Consider the following 16930-nt stretch of genomic DNA (forward strand, 5'->3'; position numbering starts at 1 on the left):
GAGGTCTTTTTGCCTAAAAGTTTATCATCAGGAAATGCATGTTCAATTGGATTTAAATGTGAAAATTGACTTGGCCAGTCAAGAACTTTCCACGTTTTGCCACAAAAAAACCTCCCTCGTTGCTATGGCAGTATGTTTTGGGTCATTGTCTTACTGTATGATGAAATGCCATCTAATGAATTTGGAGGCATTTGCTTGTACTGAAGCAGACAAGACGTTTCTGTAACTCCAGAATACATTCTGCTGTTGTCAGCAGTTATATCATCAATTAAGCAAGTTCTAGTGGCAGCTATGCATGCCCAAACATAACACCCCCTGCACCATGATTCACAGATGGGGTGATATGCTGTAAATCTTGGGCAGATCTTTTTTCAAACTTTCCACGAGCAATCACTCTGGTCCATTAGAATATTCATCTCATCTGTCCACAAGACCTTTTTCCGGACCTCTGCAGGCTATTTAGGTACCTTTTAGCTGCTGGGCGGAGTTTTCACTCATGTTTCTGGTTGTTGGTGGGCGGAGCTCCTAGCAGCGGTATGCCGGGAAGATGGTGGACACCAGGGTGGTTGACTCCGAGTGAAAGGGACGGGTGACTGGATTGTTCGTGAGAACTTTTTCGGGTGCCGATGCGGTCAAGTGACAACCAGTGACAACCAGATACATAAATGAAGGAGCGCAACCTGAGTGCATAGTCACCACACCATTCCATGTCCACTGCTGCCTGCTACGATCGACCAACACCAGCAGCCAGCCAGTCAGCCAGCCAGCCAGGCAGGTCTGGAGCTGGAGGACAGTCCGCAGGTTGAGACAGCCAGATCGCTAGCTAGCAACATTACCAAGGGGTATAGGAGTTGCAGGAATGTCCACAACTCGTGAGAGCTATTATGTTAGCCAGCGTGCAAATTACTTGCACATTATCTAGCTAGTGAGCTTGGAAATATGAGCTGTCATTCAACGTGAGTTAGCTAGCTAGCTAACTGCAAGTTGACAGCTCACTCGTAACCAAAAGCAACTGCTTAGCAGCAGCAGGGCGGCTTCATTGCTGGCCAAGGCCAGAACATATCGCTAGCATCAGTTTACCCTTTGACTGTGTTATGCCTTAACACAACAAGTGATCTTGATTGATTTTGGGACCAAAAAGAGACGCGAACTAGCTAGATTAAGCATTTTAAACTGTCAATTGCTCTCATCAGACAGACAGAAAGTTAGCTAGTAGTAGTGGCTGATAGCGATAGCTAGCTAGTCCAGATAGCTATAAAGCACTGCTATACCCCACCCGTCTGGATCTTGGTTGACCTCAAACATGTAAGTATAACTGTCACTTTCAAAAACTAGCCAGATGCTAGTCCACAGTTGTTGTTTATTTATTAGAAGTGTCATATTAAGCTGATGCTAGCAACTTAGCTACTAGCTATAGCTAGGCCAGCCAACGCCTAACCTAACATTAGCAGCAATCTGAGCTAGGGAATCTTGACAGGCTTAAGCATCACATTCAGAAGAGAAAAATGCCTAAGTGAGCTGAAAACTAATTCATTGACAATATTCTTAGGTGGAGGAACATATCAATTACAGAGTGTTATGGTAATTTTAGCCCACACTAAACTAGCTGAAACCCATTAGGAATTGACACAATTGTATTGATGACACACTGATTGACACTTGTGACAGTAATCGAAGTTATATTCAAGGTGTAAGAACGTATGCATTGCAGTTTGTTATTGAACAAAGCAGAAGGTTGAAGGGATAGTTCAAGTCTATGGACAAGGACACATTTCAATCCATACTTTGGTTCTGTTCATCAGGGCACTGTTACTAACCATTAAGTGTTAGCATTTTTTTTTTTTTTTAACCAAAAACAATGTAACCAATATACTCTAAATAAGCATGTTTGAAATGTCATGCCTGAATCATCTGTCATTTAAATCAAGTCATTAGCCCTTTTTGGACGGGATTGGTTTTAGAAGGGGAGGCAGGGTTATGTAACCATTACCAGAGTATCTCTGTAAGTTTAGTCTCTTTAGTCCACAGCTGTGTGTGTGTGTGTGTGTGGGGGGGGGGAGCTAGCTCTCCTCGAGTTTGTGACCTGGCTTCCCATGTGCTCACTCCAGCTCACTACTTTTCACTCCTCATTCCCTTCCCGGACTTCCGTGAGCCCCTGCCCCTTTTAATTGCACTTGCTGACAGCGAGCATCTGTTGCATTCTCTGTATACCTCCCATGCTTCTACAGTCTCTCACAAGGCCACCGCTAAGCATTTTACCCAACCAGGACCGTCTCAGTCCTGCCCACCTAGTGTCTGCCACTTGTCATGCTGGGATGGATCTTGCCGTTGCTTCCTGGCCATGGTCTTTTTAACCCATGCTCACCTGCGCCGCTTCTACCTCGCGGTCATGTCCTACCCTCACCCTCACATGTCCGTCTACGCCATGTTCTTACCCCACTCTTGCACACACTGACTGTCAGGCTCTTATGCTGTGTTTTGGGGATGTTTACTCCTGCTTGGTCAGCGACCAGGCAGAAACTTTTCATCCATCCATCAGAACCCCACACTCATCTGAGTGATCATCTATCAAATGAACCACAAATGCTTCACTTCACATCTCATCATCGGCACCTCTCTTCATCTTCAATGCAAACCATCTGTTACCCATATCCAGGGTTCTCCCCAGGATTTTTGAACAGCGTGGAGCTGGATTGCGTTATCAAAACCGGGCTCATTTATTCATGTCAATGCGCAAAACGCTTTCAATTACACTTTCACTTTAGTTTTTGTCGTTGGTGATCAAAGATAGTTAATCTGTCATTACTAAATGTGTCGTTTAATTTGCCTTGAAATGTTTACATTGTGGCGCCGCAAAGTTCACAGCATGGCACAGTGCCACACTTACATTCTTTAAGGGAGAGCCCAGCATATCAGTGTTATTGCAACCACTGCTCACTGTGGGCTCTGACATCAAACATTGACAGGCATGCATCCTAGCCTATACACCTGCTTAATTCTTTCTACATACAACACTACTGATAAATACGATGCAGTCCTAGGTAATTCTTCAGCTTAGTGAAGCACGACTGCTACTTGCTACAACTCTTGTTCTTACACACGCTTGAAACTGAACTCAAGATGAGCCCTGCTGCCCACACACTTGACAGGGTTGGAGACCCGACTTGACCCCTACACCCTCTCACTCCACTCCACTTGGTCCAACACGGTTCCCTGCCCGCGGCGCCCACGCACGCTTGCTACCAAGCCAAGGTGGCTGAACCCACTCTCTCACCCACCTCAACCAAGACAGGTTCCGACACACGTCAAGATAGCTCCTATGCCCTTGGTCATCTTGACTCTGTCCAAGATGCACCCCATACGACACTGCCTACACGCACTCGCTACATTTTGATTGCTGTCAAATAACATTGTCCTCGGTTATTTGTTATTTGATCTGATTCCCGAAATTAAATAGCATACAATTTTTCACGTCTTTCACCATTATGTGCATGTTTTTATCGTGTGTGTGAAGAACTTTTAAACTGAATCTATGTCTCGTCATCTCTTCTCTTGTCATCTCTTAAGAATGGATCAGCAGTAGCCTAGAGAAGATGATGCGTTCGCTCAGAAACTGAATCACAGCTTCTCCCCACCACCGCCTCACATTGTAGACCAGATCGCTACCCATTACAGACCCATTCCATAGAGGGAATTTGGGGGGTTTCTAGAAATTAAGTAGAGCTTTAAGAACTTGCATTACGGCTTTACATTCCTGATCTCTGGCGGTTTCTTTTTATAGCCCGCTAAATGTTTTATTGGTTCAATGTTTGAACAAAAAGGCTAGATGTACTATTGATAGAACCTAGCTGTTCTCTATTTCTGTAGCGTGGAACCCCCTGCCCTCGGTCCCTTTCTCCTGGGTGTGTGATGGGTGTCACAAATCACGCAATAGAGGCAACATGTACAGTAGCTCTATTAATCTAATAGGTCTAAATATTTTCTAATTTAAAGGCTATAACCACATTTAAACCTAAAAAGTCCCCTTGAAATTGATTGTTTGATTGGGTCTGCATTATGCCAAATTCATCTGAATGCAATGTAGTTGTACTAAGCCTATATAAATTAAGACCATCATTAGTCATACAGTAGGCCCACCCTACTATAAATCAACTCCAGTGTATTTACCATCCATCTCTCCAGAGAGACACTCTCTCCAGAGCAGGACTGTATGGCAACAAGGAGCTTTACTGTCATGGATGGACATTTTCAACAGCAAAAACTCACAAAAATATACAGCCTACTGTACGCGAAAAGAACAAACAAACCACAATATGTCCAATACAGTCTGTGGAATTACTTTTGATACAGACAATAAGTGTACCTCCGGGAGACGCAGCAATTAGGCTACAAAGAAATGGAAACACAGATCTTGACACACATTTATGCTGTTGAGCTTTGATACAGCTCTAATCTGACGGGACTCCACCAGGGGTTGGGTCTCACTCGAATTTCTAAGAATGAATACGGACCGAAACGATCAGTGCAGCTGCCAGGCCGAGATGGGGACGCGCGTCATTTGGGTATTGCACCATGGCCCAAGACCAAGCCCCGAAAACAGAAAGGTTCTAATCCCGATCACCTAATATAATAGCAGACACTCTCACTCCCCTTTGCAATACATGTAGACTAATCTTAATTTAGAAATGTCCCCCTGCATCTATGGTCGTCTGCAAAGTCAGGTAGCCAAATTGCGTCCACTGCATGCAGTTGCACGTGCTCGAGACGCCGTTGTGGAGTGAACCACAACTTGTGAAGTTCACCAGCGGTTACTGTTGAAAAGAGAGGGCAGGATCAAGAATGGAGAGAATTATAAAAGGAGGTTAAAACTGCGTGAAGTTTGGTGAGCACATTGGAAAATCCATCGGTTCTGTAGCCTACTATTGCAAATTACATTGTTAAAGGAGATGAATTAGATTGTGGCGATAATAACGGCTCTGCTTAGTGTGAGAATAAATGACTGACTTTGATTGTAATCACAGGAGTAATGATAGAATTTTGATAAATGTACTTTTGGGGAAGCTTACCCTTTCTCAATACCAACCCCCGAAAACAACAAGGTTCCAATTCCGAGAACCAAAGATTATAATTGCAGACCCTCTCACTCCCCTCTGCAATACATGTCCCATCAATGTGGAAAACATCTTGCCTGGTACCAGTACCAAGAAAATGAACCCCAGTGTTCTGAATGACTAGACCGGTAGCCTTGACATCCCACATCATGAAGACCATGGAAAGACGAGGCCCCTGGTGAAGACATTCGTGGACCCCCTGCAGTTTGCCTACCAGACAGACATTGGTGTGGATGATGCCATCATCGACCTGTTACACAGAGCTCACTCCCATTTAGATAAGGCTGGCAGCACTGTGAGGGTCATGTTCTTTGACTTTTCCAGTGCATTTAACACCATACTACTTGCGGATAAGTTGCTGAGGATGCAGGTAGACTCCCCCATTGTTTCCTGGATAACGAACTACCTGACCAACAGGTCACAGATTGTACGGCTGCAGGGATGTGTGTCGGACTGGGTGGGGAGCAGCACTGGCGCCCCCCAGGGGAAAGTTCTGGCTCCCTTCCTCTTCAACCGCTATACCTCGGACTTCAGGCACAAAACAGATACTTGCAAACTGCAGAAGTTCTCTGACGATTCTGCTATTGTGAGATGTATCAGTGGAGGCCAGGAGACAGTTTTGTTGAATGGTGTGAGCAGAACCACCTGCTACTCAACATCAGCAAGACAAAGGAGATGGTGGTGGACTTTAGGAGGACTAGGGTCCCCCTGTCTCCTGTTTCCATCCAGATAGAGGACGTGGAGGTGGTCCAGAGCTATGTACCTAAGTACCTGGGGGTGCACCTGGACAAAAACTGGACTGGACTGGTAACACATGTCCTGTACAAGAGGGGTCAGAGTCGGCTTTATCTCCTGAGGAGGCTCAGGTCCTTTGGTGTGTGCAGGACTCTGCTGAACATGTTCTACCAGTCAGTGGTGGCCAGCGCACTGCTGTCCGCACAGTGGTGGTATGCTGGGGGAGCAGCATCAAGGAAGGTGACAGCAAGAGGCTGAACATGCTTATTAGGAAAGCTGGTTCTGTCCTCGGTGTCAGGAAGTGGCCAATAGGAGGATGAGGACCAAACTCCTGGCCATCATGGACAATTAATCCCATCCCGTACATGTCACTGGCAGAGCAGAGAAGCTCCTTTAGCAACAGATTATTACAACCACGTTGCACTAAGGAGCGCTATAGGAGATCTTTTCTGCCTGCCTCAATAAGACTGTACAACTGCTCCAGCTGGCTCGATCAGGGTGATCACAGTCAGGCTGGGGGATGTTAAATAATACTGGACTGTTCTTACTGTATATAATGTTTTAGATATTTATTTTATTCTAAAATAAAATATTGTTTTTATTCTATAGTCACTTTATTTTGTTGTTGTTTGTGATGTGAGCTGCTATAACGGCTTAATTTCCCCTCGGGGATCAATAAAGTACCTATCGATCTATCTGTCTTACTGTTTAGGGATGTCTTTTCAAATGTCTCTGTTCCATTTATTAGGGTAGCTGTTGAAGTAGGTTGTGGTTGGCTTAATCAGTGTCAGTGTTTTATTCTGAATGACTGAGTTACATTATGAGTTACTGTACATAGGGTATCACCGTATAAAGTCATGTATTATTTGATTGGTATGTCGTAATCTTAGGAATTATCATAGAAAGAAATGTGTGAATGACGCCATCCCAGGAGTGTAAAACCAAAGGTCAATTTCTTATTACCTCCCCCCTCTCTCTCCCTCCTTCCCTCCACCCCCCTCCATCCGTCCTCTCTCCCCTCTCCCTCTCTGTAGGTATAGTGTGCTGTGGCTCAGTGGTCAACTAGCCTGTCTACTATGCTGTGGCTGCCCTCTGGCCTGGGCATCCTGAGCAGCGGCAGCGTCCCCTCGCCCCTCTCCCACCTCTACCCGCCAAACTCCCGCCGCCTCAGGGCCATCACCCTCGCCCTCATTGGCATGTACGCCACCCGCCTGTACAGCACAGGAGGAGGAGGGAGTGGAAGTGGAGGGGGCAAGCCAGGTCGGCGGTCGGGCCTGGCAGGTGGAGGGCTGCCGATGCTGGAGAACCACCACCACCCCCACCACCACCACCCCCATCTCCCCCCACACCACCATCCCCATCATCACCCCCACCACCCGCCCCCGCCGCCTCCCAGCTACGCCCCTCTCTACCAGGGCCGCCCCGACACCCAGCGGGGGCCTCACTTTCACGGCTACCATCCACACGCTCAGCCTCCACACCTAGCCCCCCCGCCGCCCCTCCCCCCCCACCCCCACTACCAGCAGCATATTCACCTGAACCATCACGCCAGCGGCGGTGCCAACGGTGGCGGCAAGAAGAAGACGTGGAACTTCATCCACGAGAAGATGAGCTACGACACCTTCTTCACCATGAAGCGGCTGATCGAGCGCTCGCGGCAACCGGACGAGGTGCTGCGCTGGGTGACCCAGAACCCGGGCAAGATCTCCCACAATCACTACCCTATCGCCCTGCAGAAGATCGGCCAGCTGCTACAAGCCGGGGGCGGGAGCGGTGTAGGGGGGAGTGTGGGCAGAGGGGGTGCTGAGGTAGCCTTGGTCTCTTCTTCTCCTGGAGGAGGAGGTGGAGGAGGGGAGAATGAGGGCCGGCAGATCCTCAAGCACCAGGACTTCCAGACGCTGTGTGATGCCATAGTGAGCGACTGTGCCAAGTTTGACAACTTCAGCATCGTCAACTGCCTGTATGCTGTTGCTGCTCTAGGTGAGGCTGGGCTTTAGGTAGTCACAGTGGTTGCTTGTGCAGATTCTAGGGATGGGCATTTGAAATAATAATAATAATTTGCTGCTTGAGAATTGATAGGCCTCCATAGCATAATTAGATTTGTTTATATTTAATTACTTAGCCTACCTTTTATGTAGTCCTTTTCATTCCTATATGGAACATAGAGCTGCCATGCTATTCACTGTTGTGGCCCGTGTAACGTCACGTTAAATAAAGGGTTAGGGTTGGGTTAGGGTTAGTTCTAATGTGATTGAGAGGTTAACTATCTCAATATAACACATTCTTTATTTTGACAAAAGTTATGAAATAAATCCCAGAAATAGTTTTACGTTAAATTGCTCAATTAGGGGTGCGTATTTAATAGTTCAATGGTAATATGAACCTGTACGCTGCTTTGTCTAATGCCCTTGCACACATCCACTGCCCTACGATTATGGGGCGTATTTTCTACGTAACTATCGTAAATGTGTACTCCATGTTTGACCCACCCCTAGGCCTCCCCAACGACTCCCGGGTTGTGCAGATCTTGGAGGCAGAGTCTCAGTCGCGACTCGGCCAGTTCAACCAGAAGGACGTGTCCATGGTGTTCAGCTCCAGCATGAAGCTCCACCCCAGTAGCCAGCACCCGCTCACTGAGGCCTGCCTGGCCGGACTGGAGAAGAACCTGGAGCGAGAACGTCACCCACAGACGCTCTTCCTCCTGCTCTCCTACTACCGCCTCAAGTGGCGCTCGCTGCAACCGCAGGATGTGGCGACGGGGAACGCCAGCGCTACCAACGTGTCCCCTAACCCGGAGCAGCTGCTGGCCAACAGGTAGGGTCAGAGACAACAAAGTAGGGGTTGCAGCAGGCGCAGCTCCAATTTAATATTTCGATATTGGAATGTTGGCCATAAAGAACCATCACCTTACATGTGTTATGAAAATAAAGTCTTGAGTATTTCTATTGTATATAAAACGTGTATTAACGGCTATTAGTGACATTTTGGTCACGAGGAAATAGACCTAGCCTACCTCATGACCTTCTTTTATATTGTCTAGTGGCATTTAAAACCATACTTGCATTCTCAGGTCATTTAATATGGAGATAGATTAATGACAATATTATTGTAAATAAAAGCAGCACAAATGTGTACCATGATCTGTCAACAAAAACTACAAACAAAGTACAAATATAATTGACTATCCACAAACAAACACCCCTTGATTTGTATTTGAGATATTATTTCTCACATTTACAAACAAACATCACAATGTGTGAATAAAAACAAAAGCAGTGACAAACATCTTTCCAAAGTTTTAAATAAAAGCATTACCATGTGTAGACATACAATCAACACAGCAGTTTGATAACTGTTGAATCTGCATTTGCCAGTCTGGATTTGTTTACGAATTTTGGCACTAACATTTCACTTATGCATGCAAACATGATCCACAAATGCATGGCTTTATCACATTTGTCTGTAAAAAAAATGGTTCCACCCTCTCTGGGTAGGATTGACACCTTCTTAAGATATTTTAATGCTTGATGAAGTTCATCGTCACGATTCCTACTTGCAGAAAGATCCTGCGGCTGGTCAAGCACACGCTGGCTAGTGTGAGTGGAGTGCGCGACCAGGAAATGGCGCTGCTGGACGAGATGCTGGCAGCATGTGCACAAGAGGCAAGCAACAAGAGCTTGGAGCTCATCTTCAGCTCACACCTGTTCTACCAGAACAGACAGGAGAGGTTCGTTGGCAGCCTCGCCGGTACGTATATTTATTCCCTTTTTACACTGTCTTGAGATTAAAATGTTCTGTTCTTGATATGATACTTATACGATGGTATTTGTGTACATATTGGTTTCACCATTCAGAAATTTCTGTTTCATGGTACCCAAAATTGATGGGAGAGATGTATCAAATGTCCAAATTAAGCACTCGTGTTTAGTATTTGGTTGACAATTCTTTGCATTCAATAACTGCCTGAAGTCTGAGACCCATTGACCCCACCAGACACTGGGTGTCTTCTCTGGTGATGCTCTGCAAGAGAAAACAGTTGTTTGTTTTTAGGTCTTTTTGCCTAAAGTCTTGAATGCATGTTCAATTGGATTTAAATCTGAAGATTGACTGCCGGTCAAGAACTTTGCACTTTTTAACTTGTTGCTATGGCAGTATGTTTTGGGTCATTGTCTTACTGTATGATGAACTGCCATCCAATGAATTTGGAGGCATTTGCTTGCTTCTGTACACTTCAGAATACATTCTGCTGCTGCCGTCAGCAGTTACATCATCAATTAAGACTAGTTAGCCAGATCTAGTGGCAGCTGTACATGCCCAAACCTAACACCCCCTGCATCGTGTTTCACAGATGAGGTGGTATGCGGTAAATCTTGGGCAGATCCAAACCTTCCTCTTGCAATCACATGATAATATTCATCTGTCCACATGACCTTTTCCTAGACCGTTGCAGGCTTTTTAGGTACTTTTTTAGTAAACTGTAAGTGACCATCCTTTTTGATAATTAGTGTGATAACTGTCAGTGGGACAGTTGTTTTGGGGGTTTTCTTAATTACGGTGAGCATTCTTTGGTCATCCACTGAAGTCTGCTGTGGCCTACCAGCCTGTTTGCAATTGCTGAGGTCACCAGTGCTTCTTTTTAATTATGTTCCAAACTGTTGATTTTGGCACGCCTAAAGTTTTTTTCTGATTGTTCAGCCTCAGGCTTCCTTGACTTTCATTGACACCACTTTGGTCCACATGTTGAGAAACACCAATAGAGAACTCCAAAGGCAAACACAAAGCCTAGAATCCATCCTTGACATTCAAAGATCTCTTATGCCTGCACAAATAATGTGACAGAACATACCTGACTTACCAGAAACACCTGTCAAGCCAATTGTCCCATTACCATATGCTCTATTTGCATGATGGCAAAGTGATGTGATGGAACCTAATGTTCTAATGAACCTAATGTACCTGTAGAACTATCTAAACCCTAGCACTGTTGTCAGTCATTTTTAAGGTCTTTCCCCATGTGTGTCCTGTCCTTGTCCCAACAGAGGAGCTGCCTAAAAAGGTGGACAGCATCACCCCGTACACAATGGCCCTCATTGCCAAATACGTTGCCCGTCACCGCCTGAGAGAGACTCGCCTCCTTGACACCATTGCTGATTTTCTGGTCAAGAAAGGCGAATACCTGGACAGCAAGGTACAGAGTTTCCTCTGGTTAGGTTTCTCTCATAATTGTTTTTATTTAGAGGTTGGTAAGATTAAGATTGCTGTGTTGTCCATTGCCTTGCTTTATTATGCAGTGTTTATGTATAACCCCTGAGACACGGAGAGGTCAGAGCACAGGGTCCGCCACAGTGCACATCCCCTGGGCACTTAAGGTTTAAATGCCTTGCTCTCAAGGGCACATCAGCAACCCTAGATTTGATCAATCCATTCTCCACCAGGTGATCCAGAAGCTAGTGTTCCCGTTCAGCCGCATGAGCTACCGGCCGTCCAACGAGGCCCAGTTCTTCTCTAAGCTGGAGGTGGTGTTGGAGCTGAAGGCGCTGAGCTCCCCTCTGGCCACCGTCAACATCCTCATGTCCTTGTTCCAGCTAGGCCACTTCCCTGGCTTGGTGCTGCACAGGGTCTTCTCCACCGCCTTCATCAGCAATGTCACCAGTGAGTCACACACACACACACACACACGCATTCAAACATGCACCAACAAGAAGTTTCATTCATCAGTAATCAGTTAATGTTACTAGTGAGACGGTCGACAGACCAATACTCACACACACAAAACGCATACAAACACACACCCAAAGAATACATACGTCACAAAGCATGTTGCTTCATCACCAGTGAAAGAGAACAGTACACCCACAACCCTAACAATGTGACACGTATGTTGTACAGGCAAACCTAAGTCTGTGACTCAGACCTCATTTAACTTACCGGTGTTTGCAAGAGACTATCCATAAGTCAGTTTTGGAATAAATGTAATACCACTGAGGCCACCAGGGGTCACTCTTACATCTAAGATTTGACATTCATTTTCAGATGTTTCATTGTCATGGAACTGGTAAAAACGACACCAGTAGTCTGCATAGCACTTGCTAAACTAAACGTTAATATGCCTTGAAGAAGGCCCATGTCACTAAAACATTGGATTTGTTCATGAAATTGTTCTTGGAGTCCCTTTTAGCAGGTTACATTTCCCACCTAACCCTTTCTCCGGTGTGCAGAAATTCACGTATTTAATCTGCACTCGTGAATATTCTCTTTTGCATTAACGAACTGACCAAGAAGGAGTAATGGAATGTGCAGCAAAGCAGAAAATTGAAGTTACAGACAGAGCAAACAGTACCTGAGGATAAACAGAAATAGAAATAGACATAACAGACAACACGGATAGAGTGATCACAAGAGTGAATAACACGGTCGATTACACTGTTGATGAAACTTGGGAGGGAGATAAATTGGCTGAGTTTTAAATCCTGTTGGAGTTTATTCAAGTCAGTAGGAGCTGAGTGTTGAAATGTTTCCGAGCCTGTGATGGAGCAGGAAGTGGGGACGGATGTAGTTATTGGAGCATAGGTCGTAACAGGACTGGGAGAATGCGAGGAGTTTGAAGAGGTAGAGTGGGGCTTTGCCGATTGAAAGTTTTATAGAGGTTAATTTGCGGCCGCTTGTGAGTGAGGGTAGGCCAAAATAGTCATGGAGCGCAGAGTGGTGGGAGGTAGATCACCGTAGCCAAACAGAAGAAGGGGGCAAGGGTCTTCCTCTGAGGCAGGGGGAGAGGGTGGGCACAGTAGGGAGGCAGTCAACCTTTGGGCAATGTATGGGGATAGTTGATCGGTATTTTCATGCAAGTTGCTGTTGCTCACATGCAGGCCTGTCGTTCTGTGTCCTCCTTTGCAGATAGCCCTTACGCTCTGATCGTACGCCGGTACCTATCCCTGTTGGACGCGGCCGTGGAACTTGAATACCAGGAGTACACTGGGCCGCGACTGCAGGATACTCACAAAGTGCTCATGTTCGACCACGCGCTGACCGCAGACGAGGTCAACCGCAAGTACAGGTAGGGACTGTGGAAATAAAGAACTTTGATGGACTGTTAAGTCAGTAGGCACACTGTGAGCAAGCCACGCTACTTCGCATTTCGTTTTTCGTGATTGACTGAGCAGCCTAGGGCGTAATGTAGTGAAAGTGAGAATGATAGATGTTTCTATGTGGAAAACAAGGGAGCTTTTTTGTGAAAGTGAAAGTTATTGTGTGTTTTGCAGCTATAAGGGTCTAGTTGCTGAAGCCCTACGGCAGCTGGTTGGCGAGCACGGTTACAAACAAGATGAGGTCCTGGCCCCGGGATATTACACAGGTACTGGGAACAATATAATAACATTTAACAGTCTGTTAGCGTCAAAGGTGATGTCACCGACTACAGAATACAACTGTATCACATTCCATTCCATAGCACTGAAAAGCAACCCTTTCCACTCTGCTCCCATTTATCTTTAGACTTTCTACTGTGGATCGATGGTTCCGGCCGGGTTCTCCCCATCAGCACGGGGGCCGGGACCTCCTTAGGGGTGGGCTCAACCCCCTGTGTCCCCGCCATCGGCGTGGTCCCCAAACCTTCAGAGGGAACTGCGGCTATGGCAACCCTCACCTCTGACTTTCAGAAGTTCTCTCCCTTCACCCCGCTAGAGGAAGAGGGGGACCAGCAGCCGGGGGGAGACACCTTAGGGACAGGGCCAGAGTCTGTGGTCTTCTTATCTCACCACATGCGTGGGGCCCCGGCCTCCTGTGCATCGACCCCCAGGGTGGGGCCCAACGGTGGGGGCCCGCTGGACTACAACCCTTACTACGCGCCCACAGCCGACTACTACTCCAGCCTGGCCAAGGAGCACTCCCTGGAGAGCCAGGACAGCTCCACGCTCAGCAGCCCTCCCTCCGACGGCCTAGCCCAGACAGGGACCCCCGGGGCCGGGGGAGCTGCCGCACCGGACTCCCTCTTCCAGTTCTCCATAGGGAAGATCCTGGAGGACGAGGGAGGACCTGGGGCTGTCGGGCCCGGGAGCCAGGGGAACGACTGTGATCTACAGACCTTCTACGAGGGGGTGGTGTATCCGGAAGGCAGGGACAGTGATGTGGGCCCCACCTCGCCACTGCAGCTGCACGCCTCTAACCGATCTGATGCAGAGAGGTCTGGAGGAGATCAACGGCAGGTCAAGAGGTCAGTGAAGAGGGGAACCTGAAAACTGTCATGTCCGATTTGGACCACACCCTGTTACTTTAATCACGCTTCTTTTCTAAGAGTTGTTTTGATTTGTCACACTAAAAGAGCTAGGTCTTTTCTTCAAGAACGATTAGCTGGAAATCATGGCTAAAAGTGAAGCTCGCTTAACTCATTCTCACAGAGTGATTTATTACAGTTGGTTGTTCAACACATACAGAAACATACCGGAAAATTCTGCCCATTTGTCTAGCAAAGTTAAGATGCATGAAAGGTAGCTCATTTGGGAAGGCGGGATCCTCTCCAAAATTTGAATGTATTTATTTTCGATTACTTAAATACCATTTCCTTTTTTCCTTCAGAGTGGTGATGTCCGTGAACGACAAGTGGCACTACTGTCACAACTCGGACGTGCTGGTGGGCTCCAGAGCGATGAGAGACCGCCACCTGCAGCTGTTGGGTTACGTCATCCTACAAGTAAGTAGGACCACCACGCGACATTGTGACGACCACTGGTTTTGACCCCAACCTTTATTCCCTTTGTAGGAAAAATATAATTTTCGTTCTATTCAATAGCATTGCTTCCATCATTTCTAGTCCCTTTTTTTTCCTCCCTGCCCCAACCCTCCCCTAAAAGGAAAAATGTAATTATACGTTATTATTGTTATTATTATTTATAAAATGTTTTATTTTGTAGCCCAATTACAGTGATCCTTAGCTGCTGTGAGCCAATAGCAATATGTCTATTTCCTGACAACAGCTCATTATTGGAGACAGCTATATTACTAGCACTCATCAAAAAAAAAAAAAAAACTTTTTTGATTTTGTTGTCCTTTGTTTGTCTCCTGCTCTCAGGAGTGCTAGTGAATCACTTAACCCAGTTCACTTTTAGATGGGCAACATCAACAGAGATGGTAACTTTCTCTTCCTTCTTTTCTCTCTTTCATAGTTGCCCTATCATGAACTGGAGAAGCTGAACGGTATAGATGAGGTGAAGCAGTACCTCCACAAAAAGCTCCTGGAGGTCCCCTTATGACAACGAAAGACTTGAGTGTGTGTGTGCGTATATCTGTGTGTGTGTGTATGCGCATGTATGTATCTCTGTGTGTGTGTGTGTGTCTGTCTGTGTGCACATCTGTGTGTGTGTGTGTGCGAGAGAGAGATTGCCATTGTGGCTGCTTAGATTTGGATTGCGAAAAAAAGGTTAGGGGTTTGGTGTGAAAGACGAACCCTGGGCAAAAAAAAAATCAAAGAATGAGTCGTCTGTGTGCAGTACGCTCTCGCAATGATCAAAACGGTACTATGGGTAAGTCCCCTGGGGATGACAGGTCTACTATCATGTTGTCATGCTTGCATGCAAGCATTTTTCACAACGGTTAAGGTACCATTTTGCCTCTTGATTATTTAGAGTGACGAATCACACAACAGTCATGTTCATTTTACATTTTGACCAGCGTATTTCTATGATAAAACTTTTGATCATGGTTTGGTGTGGAAGAGTGGGGAATAAGATGTTTATTGTAGAGTTGTATGGAGATAATGATTGATGTTCTGGTGTTGTTCATTTAAAAAAAAAAAAAAAAAAAAAAAAATGGTCCCTTTTTTATATCCTTTCTTTAACTCCAGTTGTAACGCATGCCAGGGACTACTGTGTTTGGGTAGGGACTGGGACATGGGTTGCAGCTATGGTATTTAGGACTAGAAACTGTTCATTTGACCTAATCGTATTCAGATGTAACTTGGTGATGGGGATATGAGGGTTACAATTAGTTTATTGGAATGAAAGGATGAGGGTGGGGTTGGGGGGGGGGGGATAGGTTTTCTCTGAAATAGAGTTTTATAATAATGGTGCACCGGATGTGGGCGAAATGGATGGTAGGATGGGGATGAGGATAGATAAATTAAATTTAAAAAGAGGTTATATATTTTTGTGAATGTTCTTAACGGCTTTTGTGTCCCAAGCAAAGCAACGCACTCACATTGTGAAAGTCTGACTTAAACTTTGACCCTTACCTGTCCTTGGTTTTATCTGTGGCCCTTCATATATGATGACCCACCCCCAAACACAAGCACCGGAGAGTGGAGACATTCACAAACACACTCAAGCACGCACACACAAAAGGTCCATAGTGCAGTCTTTTGTTCTAGAGACATGTTCAAGTAGGAACAAATATTTCTAATTAGAGGAAATTCAAATGGAACGCTGAGTTTTGCATGACAAAAGTAATGCATGATTAAGACATGTAGTGATGTGTATGATACAGCATTTTTTTAGTTTGATACTTTGCAAGCTCATGGTGCTAAATTTGAATCCAACACTTCAGCTCTCAAACGGTCATGTTTTTAGATGGTCGATTTGCCCTGTAAATAACTTCCAGCCCTTGGACATTGTTCCAAGTTAAGAAATGGCTCATGGTAATTGTTGTTAGGGGTTATCCATCTCTTTCCACTTGCGTGCGTTTGCTTTGCTCTCTGTACATGGACTTTTGTATGTAGCCGTTCAGGGAGAAAGGAAGTGACATTCAGGTTACACTCTATGAATCACCTAACGTAGGCATCTTTATAAGAACTGTACATGAGCTCACATGACTTGGTTGTGATTCAAAGCACTATAAATGCATTACACACAGGTGATTCAAAGAATGTTACTGATATTATTTATTACTATTGGTATCACTCCTCCCGGATGTGTGAGTGTGGATGTCTGCGGGAAGGGAGAAAGAGTTTGTTTATATATACATATTGAAATGTCTATATAAACATATTATTAAAAAATTAAAAGCAACTTCAGTGTCCTGGTTTTGTGTGAAAAGTCTGAACATATCCATATGTTGTGTGCCAAATATTACATGAATTAAATCCTTTATAAATGCAT

The 16930-nt window shown here is 45.6% G+C and overlaps 1 protein-coding gene across 1 annotated transcript; it reads left to right on the forward strand.

Annotated features, from left to right (window-relative positions):
* The first annotated feature begins 546 nt into the window (after nucleotides 1-546).
* On the forward strand, nucleotides 547-16802 carry fastk (Fas-activated serine/threonine kinase). The gene is made up of 11 exons (XM_083669391.1): nucleotides 547-1305; nucleotides 6881-7826; nucleotides 8342-8660; nucleotides 9406-9593; nucleotides 10886-11034; nucleotides 11282-11498; nucleotides 12741-12900; nucleotides 13106-13197; nucleotides 13338-14055; nucleotides 14418-14532; nucleotides 15005-16802. Exons 2-11 carry the CDS (start codon nucleotides 6923-6925, stop codon nucleotides 15089-15091), a joined length of 2949 nt encoding a protein of 982 aa, XP_083525517.1. The 5' UTR covers nucleotides 547-1305; nucleotides 6881-6922; the 3' UTR covers nucleotides 15092-16802.
* Nucleotides 16803-16930: the final 128 nt, after the last annotated feature.

The sequence above is a fragment of the Argentina silus genome (assembly GCF_951799395.1).
Source record: "Argentina silus genome assembly, chromosome: 1".
Lineage (NCBI taxonomy): Eukaryota > Metazoa > Chordata > Actinopteri > Argentiniformes > Argentinidae > Argentina > Argentina silus.